We start from the raw sequence: 17,712 nt of genomic DNA on the forward strand, positions 1-17,712 counted from the left end.
TTTTTTTTCTACAAATGTTAACAGTTATATATATATAGATATTAACACTTGATAGTACAAGATTAATTATAAAAAAAGGGGCCACTACCCTCATCTCCTTCTGTGCTAAGTCTATCAGCCATATTGGGAAATCTTATTCCCAGTCTACATCATGCACTAACTTTACAGCAAATTGACCTAGTGTATGGCTGATTTGGTTTTTTGATCTAGGTACAAAAAAGAAACTACAACTTTCAAACCCTGCTCTAAGTTCCTGAATGCCTTCCATAATAGTTGTAATGTTGTAATCATAGTCATTGCAGCTGTTAATCTGGTCCACTACTAATTTGCAGTCTGTGTGAACTTCAATTTTAGTCGACCTTGCATTTTTGATCACCATCACTACATTTCTTATAGTAAAAGCTTCTTCCTTGATTGCTTCTCCTTTCCTCTGGTTCTCAATCCCTCTTGCCTTCACTATCTTTCCCCTGCAGTTTCTAGCAATTATCCCTTGACCAGTTCTGATCATTCTTGCTAAGATTGCAGCATCCATGTACAGGCTTATTACATCTTCTTTGGTGGCTCTCTTCTGACTTGTGTCTCTCTGTTGGCATATAGTGCAGTGTTCTCTTGCTCTGCTTCTCTTAATTGTTCGTACTCTATCCAATCTCCTTGTGCTTTCTATACTATTCTGCTTGGATCCGAATTGGAGTTTTCAAACACTTTTTTGTTCCTAGCTTTCCAAATTTGCCAAAAGATATTAATTATTAAGTTTATTTGATCCTGACCATGTTCCTTTGAGACTATTTGCATTGCAGTTTCCCACCAGAGCCACAAATTATGTTTTTTGTCATTCAGTCCATCCCATTTTACTGGGGCCAACTTCCAAACCAATGTTGTATTTGTACAAAAAAAGATCAAATGTTCTATGGTTTCAACGTTCTCCCCACAGCAGTCACATCTTCCCTCCCATTTTCCTAACCTTTTGAAAGCAACTTCATTCACTGGTATATAGTTTTGCAGGCATTTCCACATAAAATGTTTCAATTTGGCCTTTACATTCAGTTGCCATAACTTCTTCCAAACACTATGCTTTCTTATCTCCCAACTAGTTTCAACAATTGTTTTTTCCTTGTTACTGTGTTGATCACATTCCTGTTTTGCCACTGCATATCCAGATTTTACTGTATATGTTCTTGTTTCGGAGAATTTCCAGAATGCTTTATCAATCCTTCTGTGTATGCTAATAGGAATGCTTTCAATAAACTCAGCAACTTTTCTATAGCTTTTAATGGGAATGCTTTCAATAAGCTCAGCATCTTTTACTGTATATGGTCCTGAATATTCAATTTGTGGTTTAGAGGTTTTAAAAGTCTCACTAATGTGAGTCAATTTGTTGTATGTGAGTCTCTACTCTCACTAGTTTTTATTGTTAAATTGAAGTTTTAATTTCCACTATTTTTAGTTAATTTGTTAATTATATTAGTTTTACATTGTAGTTTTCTCATAATTTTGTCTGAAAAAGGAAAAAAAACTTGATAATAAGATAATAGCTTATTTCATCTCGATATAATAATTTGGATGAAAGTGGTGTTTTGGTTCCCAATCAATAACCCATTTGTGAATCTTGTCCCCAATCTATTTGTAAAAGCAAATGTGATCCCCAATTTATCCAATTTTGGATGAAATTGGGCAATTGACAGATTTCATTCAATTTCTTAATGGAATCATGGCACGTGCAGTCACGTGACTTCACGTAATAGCTTTACTTTTTTGAATTAGAAAATCCATCCAAAACTTAACTATTTTGTTTGCTTTTTTACCTCTTCTTAATTAAACACACTAAACAAAAAGAGGAAAAATAAAAAAGCTACCATTTTCTTCATAAACGAGAGAGAAACCCTAAGATTCAGAGATAGAGGACATTGTTGTGAATCAATGAATTACCCTTGAAGATCTTCTTGAGATTGTTGGTGAGATGGAGCTATGAAGAAGAAATGTCGATGAGGCCTAAAGAATTGAACGAAATCCCACCTCTGAACTATGATACCCACTTTTGACTTAATTCCCTTTTAATAATTTGTAAATGTTGATTTTATTGTTATATTATAGTTAAAAAGATGATACGTTGGAAGACATAAAAGTTGTCTGAAATTTGGTTATGGGCTAACCTTCAAAAACCCTATATATAAATATTTAGAAATCTGATGTGGTCCCCTCTGTCTCTCTTTGTTGGGTTGTCCACCAATCAATGTTTATTTTATGTGGACATAATTCAGTGTAGTCTTTGTCATTGTCTAAATTTTGTATGACAAGTCCGCATTTGATTAAGAATTGGCTAATTGACTGCATTTAATTTCATCTTCTAATTTGGATTCTTCCCTATTTTCTTGTTGTGTGCTTTATTTTTCACTGCATCTAAGAAAGTGATTTTATAGAAATTACTACGAGATGTCATTTGTAGGGTAATTTGAAGAAGAACCTGATACTCATTATGAGGGACATGAAGTCAAGGTATTTGATCATGTAAAAGTTATAGGAATTAGTCTATTTGAGATGGATAGAATACTGGAAAGTCAAGTTGGAGCTTATGGTGAAAAAAAAAAAGTACCATATTTTGATAGAAAAGTATGGATTTCGATTGGTTCAACACAATAGAGAATTATATACTTACTATGAATACCATTTTTATTATAGTAGAGTAGTTGATCTATTCATAGAAATTTCTTTTAGGGAACTGATAGACTCACAGTAGGATTCTGATATGGGTGATTATGACTTTGTTCTAGAAACGGAAGATGATGAATCTCATGATGACTATTAGGGTGGTTCAAGAAGTGATAATGGAGAGTTTTCACAAAAAGACTCTGATTATGGTTAAAACTTTGATGATAATGGTTTTAAAGAAATAGTTGATCAAAATTCAGAATGGCTACGAGGGCAAAATCAGAGAGAAGCAATTGAAGAGGGATGAAAATAGAAAGCAATATAACAGAATAGGAGACCAATGGCTGGTGATTCTATTCTATTGTTAAAAATTTTGAAATAAACGTAACACCAGATTTAGGTTCTAATGCAGGAAGCCTGCAAGGGTCAAATGAAGAAGAGTGTAGTAGACCCCCTATATTTAATCCTAAGGATATAAATAATTCAAAAATGGTACTTGGATAAACCTTTACCAACTTTAAGCAGGTGAAAGATGCAATTAAAATCTGAAATATCAAAAGGGAGAGGTCGTAGAAATTCATAAAGTGTGACAGGATTAGTATAGCTAACTGTCCTGTGAAGGGTTGTGATTGGTGCATATATGCTAGAAAGATGAAGGGAACATGTACTTTAGAAATTAGAACCTTTCAAGAAAAGCATAGGTGTGATACTTCATATCATAACTAAAGTGCAAAATCTAGGTGGGTGGGAGAAAATATACTAATTTATTTAGAGATAACCCTGGGCTTGATTATGTAAGTTTCAAAAATTCAATAATGAAGGAGAATAAGTGCCATTTGAGTAGGCATTAAAGGTATAGAGCAAAGAAGATTGCAAATGACTTAGCCAATGGCAGTAATGTGGACTAGTACAACAATTTGCCAAGGTATATTAATGAGGTTAAAAGGAGTAATCTAGGCAACACAATTATCATGAAGATGGTAGATGGCTATTGTGATGCAGTCACAAAGCAAGAAAAATCTCAGAGGTTGTATATGTGTTATGCAGGGGTGAAACAGTAGGTCTTGAAGGCTTGTAGGCCTTTGTTTGGTTTAGATGGAACATTTCTAAAGGTCTAGCTAGTAGTATACTTCTAACAGCAGTTAGAGTTGATCCTAATAATAGATTATACCCAATTGCTTACACAGCCATAGAGGCACAAACCAAGAACTTTTGGATTTGGTTTTTGTCACTGTTGAGAGAGGATTTGTAGATTGAAAAGGACTATGAGTGGACAATTATGAGTGACAAGCAAAAGGGAATCATCCAAGCTTGTGAGACTGTGTTTCCAAATGTTGATAATAGATTTTGTGTTAAAAACTTGCAATCTAATTGGTCAGTTGTTAGATTTACGGAAATGGCTCTGAGAAAGGCTTTGTGGAAGACTGCTAAGGCGATCACTATCCCTCAATTCATAAGAAACATGTAAGTAATAGCAGAACTTGATCTTGAAGTTGCCAAGTGATTGGATGAGAAGAACTAAGTTGAATGGAGTAGATTACACTTTAGAACATTTTCGAAGTGTGATATGCTAGTCAACAACATTTGTGAGTCATTCAATTATAAAAATCTTAGATGCAAACGAAGAGTCAATTGTTAGGTTGATGGAATCCTTAAGGCAGATTGTGATATCTAGAATGCAAAAAAATAAAGATAGGGCCTAAGATAGAGTAAGCACAAATATGTCCAAAAATTAGAAAAAAAAGTGATTGATAATATTGAAAAGGCAACTTACTGTGTTCCTCACAAAGCCAATGATATATATTATGAAGTTTGGGGTCCATATGGAGAAAAGTATGCATTTAACATTGAAAATAGAATATGCTTGTGTAGAAAGTGGGACTTGATAGGTATACCATGCTACCATGCTATTTTAGCACTATGGGTTGCAATGAAGGACCCTATGAATTGTATTGATGAGTGTTATAATGTTGACACTTATTTAAGTGTTATGAGGGCTGCATATTGCCTGTGAATAAAGAGCATGACTAGCTAGATGTGACTATCAAACCACCACTACCATCATCTTTTGGAAAAGGACCAAATAGATCCAAAAAAGTAAGAAGAAAATCTACTGATGAGATAGAACAAACAAAAGAGAACAGGAAGAATGATAGAAGATTTGGACAAATCTTCAAGTGCATATTTTGTGGTGAAAAGAGCATAGCACTAGGACATGCAAGATGAGAAAGGAGGCAATAAGTGCAACAAGTAAGACCTGTGAATTTGGCCAAGACACTCAATCAAATTAGGACTTTTTCACAAATTGCAGGTGGACTGTTTGATATACATTGTGAAAAAGTGCAGTCCTAAGTGGATATTGCTAGTTTGATTGAGGACATTCATATCAATATATTACTACTAATATATTATATTACTAGTTCATAGTTTTGTATTTCTAATAATGCTTATGGTTTATATTTGTAATTTCAAGTCACAACCACCAGTTCAAATTCAAAAAAAAAAGCTGCTAGAAAATCAACCAAGACAGTAGTTTTTATTCAATAATTATTCTCACTTATTGTGTGAGTTGTTTGCTGCATAGATAATGTTGTTACTTAATAAGGTATTATTCGTTCTTTAGGGAAATGGCAAGAGAAGGCATGAAATGGGAGCAAACTCTTCTCAAAATGCTTCTACTGATATTCAGGATAACATAAAATCCTCTGCACCTACTGCTCAACCAAATTTGAGAGAGATTTTTGGTCTTCAACATACTAATGTGGCACATAGCAGTCAGCCATCTCCATCAACTAATGCTTCTTTTCCTATTAGAGATATTCATGTCCATCTTGGACTCTCAAGTACTACTAATTGCAGATGAGAGACACATTCATGAAACAAGTGATTATTCTGATGTTGACTATCATAATATTGGAACAAGTTACTAGCTATTGTAGTATTTTTGGCCCTAATTATTTAGGTTTTGATTATTGTAGTGTTGGAACAGTGTCTGGCTGTTGTAGCCTTTTTGTCCTTGATAATTGTGTTTTGACTACTGTAGTGCTAAACAAATGATTTGGGTAGGATTGTTTTATCTTTTTGAAACTTATAACTAAATCTGGGCGGAATTGGTCTATCTTTTGACTAAGACGTGTAATGCTATTCTAGAAATCAATGCATATGTTTGATTTATAATGAATTCTTGGCATCAATACATCTATTTGCTCTAGTATAGTTTATTTGAATTGGGCAATTGGTTCAGTTTGTCAGTGTTCTAATCTAGCATTTATTCCAACAAGTCAAGTCTTGACCATTGCAATTTGATATTGATAACAACAAAAACAAATTTTTACCACAAAATTCACTAAAGAAAATCAGCCAAATTTCAATCATTTTACATCAAAATATATTCTCCCAATTCATTAACAGGTACAAAATATATTGGCCTTGTATTACATCAAAAAATACATATCCATCCACATCAAATAAAAATTTAAAATTGTGAATGAATCTATTAATAAACCATAACTTAGCCTACTGACACATAACAATACATCAACAACTTGGCTAACATTTTTTCATACTGCCACACAACAGTACATCAACAACTTGGCTAACATTTTTTCATACTGCCACACAGCAGTACATCAACAACTTGGCTAACATTTTTTCATTCTTTTCTTTCGTTATACCTCACTATATCTCTACACTAGAAAAATAATTACTAACAACAGGGACAACACTTCAATCACAAACACTAATTTCATGCTTCTTAATAGACCTGGAATTAGGGTAGTAGATCTTTGGCACATGATTGGATTATGCCACTCAAAATAGTTGCAACCTTTACCATCGCTTCTACTGCCCTTCTTAATCAACAAACAAAGAAAATTAAAGGGAGCCTAAATACAGTAAAATCTCTATAAATTAATAACCTTGGAACCATGCAAATTCTATTAATTTAAAGAGATATTAATTAATTGATAAATTAATAATATATTAATTTATGGAGTATACTTACAATTTAAAGAAACACTCATTTAATTAATTAAAGTTTTATTTTATTTTATAAAATAGGAATTATTCTATTAATAAAAGGAGACTAAAAATCTAAGGAATATAAACTAATCCATATCTATGTAATTTGCAAGTAAAATGTATATAAATATTTTCAATGTATGTACGCAGCTAATATCATATTTCTATTACTAAGAGGTAAAAAAGACTTCCATTTTATTAAATTTATACAATAAATCAGATTAACAATATTATGCGTATAAATGATAAGGAAGTGTTCTTATAATAAACAAATACAAAATCTTCTTACTTATCTCATTGTTAAACTATGACTTCTAATTTAAAATGTATCATAAATCAACAATAGACTCGTATTTTATGACATGTTATTTTAGTGAATTATTAATTTATGATATGAGTGAGACCAAAGGGTTATGTGAGGTTTTCTAAAAATAATTATTATCTTGTTATTTTGTCAAAATTATTAATTTAGCTCATTAGCCTAAGTTGGGACAGTGAAAAATTACTATTTAATAGAGATTATTAATTTATCAAATATTAATTTATAAAGATTTTACTGTACAAAATTAAACTTCATAACCACAAAAATAGAGAAAGAACCCATATCTTGAAGGCACAAGAGAAGTACCGCCTCTCTAAGTTGTTGCTTGTCCACGATGTAATCATTGTTGCTAGTCTACCGCACAAGCAAAATTTTTTTTGTACCATGAGTTCAATTTTTGATATGATAGGTACAGATTTTTTCCCTAATTAGGAAATAGGAAATAGTAAAATCTCCTACAAATCTAAAGAAGAAACAGGGAACAAGAAACCGATCTTATGGAAAAGCATCGTATGTTTTGCTTTAGTCATAGGGTAGAGGTTTTTGCATGAGATGTGGTGAGAAACTTGATTGAGGGGGAGTTTGGCTGCAATGGAGCTTTATTCTCATTTTATTGGGTTTATTAACAAATCATTTTTTTCTAGATATTAGTATATTTTAGCCTCACTAATTAACAGGAGTTAAAAAGCAAATAGAATACTTAAATTTTGGATGGGATTTCTGATTAAAAAAAGAGAAAAAGCTGTTAAGTGAAGTCACATGACTGCTGATAAGTGACTAATTTATGCTATATTTGAATAATATTTTATGTTATTTTTAGTCACTTTGGCAATATTGTAGAAAGAAAATGGATCATTTCGGCTATAATTGATGTAAATTGTTCTTAAGTGATTATATGAGGTTTATGTCACTTTTTACTTGTATTTTGTCCATAATTTGTATAGGAGTTGGAAATATACTTCGTTTGGATGAAGAGGAAGTTGACAGCTTTGACACATCTTCGTATTTTGGCTATAACTTGAGCTACAATGATCGGATTGAGATGATTCTTAAACCATTTTAAAGATAAGAGATAGATATACAAATCTTATGAAGACATCGAAATCCATTTTGAAGGTTTTCCAGGTCAAAAAGCTGAATTACAGTAGCTAATTTTCTATGGTCAAAGCTAAGACAAGGTAGTGAGCAGTTAAGAGTATTTCTGTCATTTATCAGCTTATACAAATCCAAATGTGGTGATTCTTGATGCATTGGAAAGCTAACTCAAAGGGCTACAAGTTCTATGTTTTGGTCGAGAGTTTATTCAGCTTCTATCATAAAAAAAAGTTCAGTTGAAATTAATGCAAAATTGGAATGCCTGCAAAGAAAGGCAGGGGAGCAATCCGGCCGGATTATGGTGGGATTTTTGGCCGGATTCTGGTCAGAAAAGGCTGCTCTCCACTTGCACAACTTGTTTCCTCCTCCAATAAGTCATAGCTATTGATGGACGTTGACAACCACTTTGCAGCTGTAAAAAGGGATGTTTGAAGCCTCATTTCTTGACTAGAGTCCTCTATATATAGTTATGGACTTTCAAGATTAAAGAGAACTTGGAGAGTGCAAGAATACTACAAAAAATGTAATTCGTACATTTTCTTAGTGTTATGTTAGTATAGTATAGGATAGTTTAGCTAGTTAGTTTATCCTTCTTGTTTATTAGCTAGATGAAGAAGAGGTTGGAGGATGAAGAAGGCAAAGAGATGAACTCATGTGACAAGGGTTACATTCCTTTCCAACTCTTTATCTTTTGTACTTGATTTCAAATTTAGTTAATATACAAGTTATGGATTTATATATTATTATGTGTTTCTAAAGTTTATGCCTTGGGTTTGGTTGAATTCTCTATGATTGTTAGTGTTTATTATTTGGCTATTTGATGCTTTTATGTTGAACAAGTTATTTTACACTTTAACTTTTAAATCATGATTAACTTGGTACCATTAATTGTGATTATCTAAAGGTGTTGTTTCTTCAATGAAAATTAAGATTTAACATTAGTTCAAGAAGTGCTAAATCTAGAGAGTACATTCACGAGAGTAGAGGTGCACCTTTGTGGCTTTAGTGATTCATTTCATGTAATTTCATAGAAGAAATGAGTTTGTAGCTAATTTCATAACCACGAGAGTAGGTATGGATTAGTTATAAGTATAGTTGATTCATTACGAAAATAGGTTTTACATGCATAAGGAAATTATGCCATAACTAGCCAAGATAGTAGTACTCAATGATCCAAGAGTAGCATTTGCACGAGTAGTTAGAAATACCATAACTTAAGGAGCTTTCATTTGTTATTATCTTGCATAAATTTAGCATAGTTTTATCTCTTTTAATTCATTGATTGTCTAACTAATAGAGAAGTTTTAGTAGTGCCGGTAATTGTCTAATCTTCCTCGTGGGATCGACCCGATATATGCCCTAAACTACTAGTTGACCTGTATACTTGCAATCAAAATGGGTATAAATTGGATTTAAACTTGTATTTATATCAAAATTTCGTCAACTGCACATGCGATGATTCTGTTAGAAAATTGTACGAGATCTGTCAATTGTCCAATTTCATGCAAATTTGGATGGAATGGGAACTATATATGCATTTATGAATTAATTAGGGATCATATTCGCATATGGGTTATAGACTGGGGACTAAAACTCCAATTCGTCATAATAAAATCTCGCATAATACATATATGTATCCATTAATAAAATAAATGTAGGAAATATGAAATAAAAGAAAATTTAGTTTTGGAATCAAATTCGTGCCACCTAAGTATTTCGAAATTGAGTTCGACCCCAATATTTCTGTCGTAATTCTCAATTAAAAAATTTAGTCAGATGAGGCCAAAATAAGGACCAATTATCTCATATTCATAAGCAAACCTGAAAAGATTAAAATTAAAATTCAGACTGATACCAAAATCAAGTGACCAAATTGATAATTATACCAAAATAATTTTCGCATTCTATTAGCAAGAGTCTTCTTCCCCGATGTGGAGACTTCTTCAAGTGTTCAACTTCAAATTTCATGCTTTTTTCCGGTGATAATAAAAGTCTCTCAAGTCTCAACTAAGCTCAAATAATAATACTCGCCGCAAAAGAAATTAAACGGACAAGATGCTTCGGCGGGCCAAATCTCCGATGATCTTTATCAGCATCTCGACAAGAGCTGCTGTTTTCTTCTCTTGCTTCTTAGCAGTGGCGGCTGCCGCTATGGGACAGCAAGAGCAGACGAACCAGTTCGCTGGAGCGATCGAGAACGGAAAAGTATTAAACCTTGATGAATCGAACTTCGATGCCGCTATTTCAACCTTCGATTACATCTTCGTCGATTTCTACGCCCCTTGGTGTGGCCACTGCAAGCGTCTTGCACCGGAGGTGAATGTTTTTGTCCTTAATTTTTCATTTTACTGGCATTCTTTTTGGTGAATTTTACGTTATTGCGGTAATTGAATGTGCTTAAACTAGTATTTAGCAGCACTGAGTACATAAATTAGAGTTTTACAAAATCTAATGCAATTCGAAGTATGGAACTTTCAATTTTGTGCCTAGGTTTCATATACACTAGTTAGAAATGCGTATTCTTTAATTTTTGATATATTTTTATATGTAATGAAGAAATTGAGAAATAAAAAGTGGATAAGGTGGAAATTTTGTTAGCGTAGGAAATGGAAGTCAATTAGTAGTAGTCACAGTTTTCTCTGTAGGTGTTTTTGGAATTGAAAGACTGATATTGAACTGAAAGGAGCTGCTCTCGAGCTTTATGCATGGTTCAATAAGGTTTTTGAATCAAGAGGTTTATTGGAACTAATGACAAGTCTCCTTCTTTGTTTTTATTTTTGTGTTATAATTAGTGTGGTACCTACTGACAAATTCTAATGTTACATCGCAGTTAGAAAAAGCTGCCCCTGTTCTTGCTCGATTGAAGCAGCCTATTGTTGTTGCGAAAGTTGATGCTGACAAATACCGAAAACTTGCTTCTAAGCACGACATTGAGTATGTTATAGTAATCTTACGGGGAAAATTTTTAATTAAGCACACGTCTTGACACTTAATTTGCAGAAAAGATGTACTTTTTGGCTATTTACTGTAAAGGACATCTATACTAACTTTTATACAAAATACACTTCTTTGTGTTCATTTAACAATGCATTCAATACAAAAATAAGTGCGAATACCATGTGTAATAATAACCAAAAATTGGTGTCTCTTTGTGTTTTAAACATTCGAGCCGGCCGGTTTGACAGATTTTCCTATTTTGTAGTTCATAGTAGTATGTTGGCATGTGTTGACACTTAATTTGCTGAAAAGCTGTACTTTTCAGCTATTTGCTATGCAGGACATCAATGCTAACTTTTGTAGGAAATGCACTTCTTTGTGTTCATTTAACAATGCATTCAATACAAAAATAAGCACAACTACCATTTGTAATAATTATCACAAATTGGCGCCTCTTATGAGTTAAACATCCAAGCTGGGTGGTTTGACAAATTTTCCTTTCTTTTGGTTCATAGAAGTATGTGAAAAACAGCATGCTGCTTGCTACTTGAGGCTCTTGTTTCTGTGTGTTGTCAATGGAAAAATAAAATTATTGTTCAATTAGAAGCTAAAAGTTATGCTATGACAGTGAAACTAGACTTCTGCTTCTAGGCAAGTTGACGGATCTTCACCCTATAAGCATAAAAATGAAACTAGAAAGAACAACAGGGAGGGAAAAAGCTGCTTAATCTTTGTTTGCTTGTTATGCAGTGGGTTTCCAACCTTGAAGATATTTGTACATGGGGTTCCTACAGAGTACTATGGACCAAGGAAAGCTGATTTACTAGTTCGATTTTTGAAGAAATTTGTTGCCCCAGATGTTGCCGTTCTCAGTTCTGACTCTGCTATTTGGGAGTTTGTTGAAGCAGCTGACACTCATTTTCCTATATTCATAGGATTTGGTTTGGATGAGTCCATGATGTCCAATGTGGCTGTCAAGTACAAGAAGAAGGCTTGGTTTGCTGTGGCGAAAGATTTTTCAGATGAAATTATGGCCTTCTATGATTTTGACAAGGTGCCTGCTGTAGTCTCACTTCTTCCAGAGTACAGCGAGCAGAGTATATTCTATGGCCCATTTGAAGGTAGATCATATTCTATTTTTACAACGTGTCCACAGAAGCTGTCAGCTATTTCGAGTTTAGTTTATGTTAAAAGCTTGTCAACTTTTTGATCTTTTTGCCATTTGGATATGCATTTCTTTTTATTTGCTATAAAGACTTGGCCAATTGTTTTAGACTCGAAGGTTTTGCCTAACAGATTGACTATTTGCATTACATTCAGTTGAGATCTTTATATAATGCTGAAGAACTTTATAAAGTTCTTGTTGATTTGACTGCATTTATGAGAAGGATTCAACGCGGCAGATATAATTGATTCCTTAATCATTTGTTAATGCTCATAAATATAATGTGGAGGTGATTGTTCGGATTTTCTGTGGAAATTAAGAAGTTTATAAAAATGATTTTGCATTTTCTTTTATTTTTTTACTGAAAATTCGTGAGAAATTTCTATTTTGGCAGTGTAAATGAACTTGTAGGAAGCTGGATAGAAACTTTTGCATTAATGCATGCAGTCGCATAGACATGCATCTGGAACTTGCAAAATTCGGACAAGCTGTGATTGACAGCTGTCAGCATTCAACTTCACTTTGGACATTGCTATTTATTTGTTTGCTCATTTTTTATTATTCCTTTTCAAATTTATTGAGATGGCGCATTATCAGCCGTCATATTCTTTGCTGTTGGTATCATAGGATAGAAAAACTTTATTTTGCTGATTGTTGTGTATATGGAGACTAGAGCCTCTGTTTTGATTTGGATTTTGTAGGCTTGGTATTGTAGGCATCATGCATCCATCATAAGAGATTGTAATAATAGACTCACAACACCAAGTAATTTAGCAGATTATAAAGCAAGTCAGAATGGAGAAAAAGGAGGACCTCTACTACATCTTGATGGGTGCTGCTATATGCTGCTGTAACACTTGGTCTTAGACCACATCATACCTCTTTCCTGCTTTATAGGTTGTTACCTTTGTCAACTACTGCTCTGTCTTAATTTAATCAACTGACAGCTAAGGCTGTAAAGGAAGGTGACATAATACGTGGTATTCTTATGCCCCTTAATGTTTCTTTGAACTGTTGAGGATGTTGATTCTATTTGATTACATCACCTCATTTTCGAGCTCCTTTAGTTCCCTCTTTTCACCTTTGTTTTGTGCTTCTCATTGAAATTATGTTGGACCTGACTCAAGATGTATGGACAGTTGTCCACTCTTGGCTGTTCATGCACATATTCATTTGTTATCTTCTGTCTTTGATGTTATTGTTAACAGACAAAAGATCTTCAGTGGTTAAAATTACTCGTCTTGAAATTACAATACATATAAGTTATCCAGCAGCTTTTCCTTTACATATAAGATTAGCTGATTCGAAGTTATCATTGGCTATAGAATGCTTAAATGATTCAGTGAATTGTTTCAGGGCTAATAGGGATCAACATAGCCCTTTGAAGTTGCATTTGGATAGTTGAAACCACCTGCACTTCTTTGTGTTGTAATTACATTGCAAGTTTTCTTCCATGTTTTGCTTTTTATTCTCTTTAACACCATAGAAATCTGGGTTTTTTTGGACAGAGCATTTTATGGTGTTTTTTTTTTTGTTCCAATTAGTATCATTTTCTTCTTGCTATAGTCTGAGAGTGTTTTCAAAATTGTGTTTGAAAGGAAGATATAAAGAGAATCTGCCTCTTTCACTTTTAACTTTGATAAAGAGCCTGAAAGCGATTATTAAATAAGATGTTTAAAAATTTAAGGATAACTCTTCTATTGTTGTTTTCCATAAATAACTTTATACAGCTTTAATTAAACTAGAGCTGGATGCAAATGATAACAGCTCCAAATTGCTTTTAGCTTTAAAACAGCAATAATAACTTTGTATAGCTTAAATTAAGTTCTACTCGGATGGAAATCGTAACAGCTACAAAGCGCTTTTAGCTTTAAAACGGCAGTAATTCTGTGTAACGTCACTGGCTGTTGTTTTTTTTCTAGTTTCATTTTAATGTATAGGGCTTGCTTAGATTACTCATTTTCCGCTTAGAACTTCAGCTGCCCTCTGTTTTAAGTATCATTGGGTTATTTCGATTGTAATCTGACATATTCAGAAGTACTTTTTAATTAGGTTGTATACAATATAAATATTGAGCAAATAGATAGGAGACCAACTTCTATGGAAAGCATAATACTTGTTAAAATAATACTTACTGATTTGGCATGCAGAGCATTTCTTTGAGGACTACATCAAACAAAGTTTGTTGCCTCTAGCTTTGCCAATAAATCAAGAGACACTGAAGTTGTTAAAGGATGATCAGAGGAAGATTGCTTTAACAATTGTTGCGGATGAGTCGGACGAAAAATCCAGGGATTTAGTCAAGTTGTTGAAAGCTGCAGCTTCGGCAAACCGGGATTTGGTATTCGGTTATGTTGGTTTCAAGCAATTTGAGGAGTTTGCTGAATCCTTTGAAGTCAATAAGAGAACTCAATTGCCAAAAATGGTTATTTGGGATGGAAACGAGGAATACTTCTCAGTAAGTTCGGTCTCTTCCTTCCCGCCTGCCCCCTATTTTACTCTTGAAAGTTGTCATTCCTTCAATTCAACTTCACTCTTGTGAGGTGTATGATAACATCTTTCACGATTCTGAGTTATTGGTGCCCAAAATAATCCTTTAATGCAATCGAGGATTTGTGGTTGCACTTTCTCTGCAACAATAGTATATCTGCTGGATGGTATTTATATCTCAAAAGGTTTATAGAAGGTATCATTGATATATGTGTGTAATGCTCATGCAAGTGTAGGACATAATCCATGAAGTCAAACTAAAGTAAGCAGAAGAAAGTAACAAATTGAAGCTTCGGTGCATTCACATCAGTGTTCCTGCCTGTTCTTCTTTGATTCTTGTTTCCTTTTTCAGTGCTTTCAACATGAATCAATAATACATCTCCCAAAAGTTTTCACATGCTGATCTTTTGAAGTCATTAAGTTGCTAACTCTTTCACTGCAACGTTTAGTTGAACTTCTGACTTTGTTACCCACTGAATTTGCTTCAAACATGATGTCCTATTAGATCAGGCAAAATAAAATTAATTTTACAGTTTAATCTAAATTCGAATATTTCAGAACTGAACATACATGGTCCGATTGTTGCTCCTCTTATTGGGCTTATTTTCAAAGCGTCGTCGATTAGCATGATTGCCATGAAGCTTTTGATAAGAAACGTGTGCTTTACTCTTACTGGTTAGGTGAAACGAAGTCGACATGCATTTTAACCTTTTGATCCATTGATTTCTAGGTTATTGGATCAGAAAGCATCAAGGAAGTTGATCAGGGATCACAAATAACTCGATTTCTTGAAGGATATCGAGAAGGGAGTGTTATCCAGAAAAATATTAGTGGTCCTTCTTTTATGGATTTTTTAAGGTCATTCTTGGGAATGAGAACTGTTCTTATCATAATTTTCATTGTTTGCATGTTTATTTTAATCCTTGCACTCAATAAAGAGGAACCTCTAAGGGTTGGTACAAGAGAGGATGCAGATCATGATAGCCGCTCAACCTCTCAACCAGATATTCGAGAACTACGTCGGGATGGGGACAAGGAAGATTAATCTAAGCTAATGCTAGATGTAACTTGATTCAGTGGAATTCAAGGCTTGAGGACAACATACCAGGTAAAGAGAATCTTGAAAGAAGTCCCAATGAACCTGGGTTCAATGAACAATTATTGATGAGTTTACAAGTTAAATGACATGATTTTGAGGATTTCGTAGCTTATGAAGAACTATATATATTGTAGCGTATGAAGAACTAGATATTTATGTTATGTGCTTGATTACATGTAAGGTTCTTTAATTCAATTGCAAATGCATCTCGCACCTTGTTGTTTTCTTGATACCCTTTTTCTTTTTAGGACCAAAAGAATCATGATCGATATGATTGCTATGTACGATGAAGTTACATAGTTCTAGTAGCCTTAGATACTGTGTGAACTTTATGAATAACTGATCTATGAGCACAGATTGATACACGGCATAAAGGCTTCTAACTGGCAATCACAAAACTGATATTCTCTAACATGGAAACAGTATGAAAGGAAGGTATTTTGGCTATTTGGTGCCTTGAGAACTTCTGCAAAACATAATCTATCATACTTGTTTAGTGATAATGCCAAATATTTTGTACGTCAACTTTGATCTCACAAAGAAGCAACTATTTGATCAAAATAAAAACAAATGAAATTGACTAGCAAAGTAACTTCTGCATAAGCTATATAAATTAGCAGTTCTCAAAGACAGGATACATAATTCGCAATGTAGCTGACATGCACCCTAGATATAAGATATGACCATTGCTTACAAATTTGCGTGAAAAGTAAAAGCAAATGTGGATGAAATTTGTGTCCGAGAGGAGGGAATGAGATTACATCAAGGAAACCTCTCCCACATTATCTCCACCAAATCAACCAACATTTGATGTTTTTTGCACGTTGCTTTTCTTCTTTTAGCGGTTGCAGCTCCATCATCTCATTTCAACGTGGCATCTTCCCTCTTTTTGCAGTCCTAGCGAATGGTTGACTAACAATTTTTGCTTTCAGTCGAAATAATGTATGCACTAAACCTTTTGGTACTAGGAAACAAATTATCAAGAGTCGTATGCTCCGGCAATATATGCTTCTTTGCTTATATGAAACAAGTCTGTTTTTGGTTTAAGAAAAAGGTTAGGAGATGAGAAGTTCATTTCATTCCAAGGCCAAAGCATGTCACCCACGCACTAGATTCCCTTTGCACAAACAAAATTTACAACGTGATTGGAGAATGCCTAAGTTCGATTTTCAAGAGATGGGTGCAATATCTATTTTTTTTTTCCTTTTTTCTTCCTTCTTTTCTTTTCCTAATATATTATTTGGTTCGATGATTATAAGCGACTATGCCTTTCTTACTACTTGGACCAAAAGCACCACTAGCACTCTTAATAGCCATGGCTGCAGACCTATGGTCTCTTCTGAAAAACGTAAAGAAATGTATAAAGAATCTGCATATGTAGTCATCCTATCCCTGCCGTGGCCCCTCTACTTGGTTTGAAAGGACTAGTTCTCTCCCCATTCCAATGAACTTCCATTGAACTTGCCTGGACATAAACACACAATCAGTTCCACCAAAGCATCTGGAATCCTTGCAAGTTGAAACGTTTGTTTCAGGAAAGCCCAGCGAAGCCTGTCATTGGCTATCTATGTCTATCTTTGACAGCCATGCATCCTTTCTTATCCCTCAACTTTCTCATAGTGTGCATTAACTCTTGAGCCACTATTATGTTATCCTTTGTCTGCCTTCCTGGTATAAAGCTGCTTTGTTCTGGGGCAATCAGATCATCCAAAACTAGCTGCAATCTTTGCACAATCACTTGATAATGAATTTGCAGGAAAAATTACAAAGTGATGTGGGCCTGAAATTGATTACATTTCCTAGATGCTCCACTTTTGGAATTAAAGATATCAGAGTGCCATTCAAATCTAGGTGGATATATTTCTTTTGGAAGGCCTCAGATACCATCTCTACTACTGATTTTCCAACGATATCCTAGCACTTATGATAGAAGAGCAT

The 17,712-nt window shown here is 33.9% G+C and overlaps 1 protein-coding gene across 1 annotated transcript; it reads left to right on the plus strand.

The window, feature by feature from the left end:
* The first annotated feature begins 10,011 nt into the window (after positions 1-10,011).
* On the plus strand, positions 10,012-16,006 carry LOC113777592 (protein disulfide isomerase-like 5-2). Its single transcript, XM_027322741.1, has 5 exons — positions 10,012-10,399; positions 10,914-11,017; positions 11,771-12,141; positions 14,336-14,643; positions 15,406-16,006. The coding sequence occupies exons 1-5, from the start codon at positions 10,139-10,141 to the stop codon at positions 15,718-15,720; spliced, it is 1,359 nt and encodes a 452-aa protein (XP_027178542.1). The 5' UTR covers positions 10,012-10,138; the 3' UTR covers positions 15,721-16,006.
* The last annotated feature ends 1,706 nt before the right edge of the window (positions 16,007-17,712 follow it).

The sequence above is a fragment of the Coffea eugenioides genome, chromosome 1 (genome assembly GCF_003713205.1).
Source record: "Coffea eugenioides isolate CCC68of chromosome 1, Ceug_1.0, whole genome shotgun sequence".
NCBI classification, from domain to species: domain Eukaryota; kingdom Viridiplantae; phylum Streptophyta; class Magnoliopsida; order Gentianales; family Rubiaceae; genus Coffea; species Coffea eugenioides.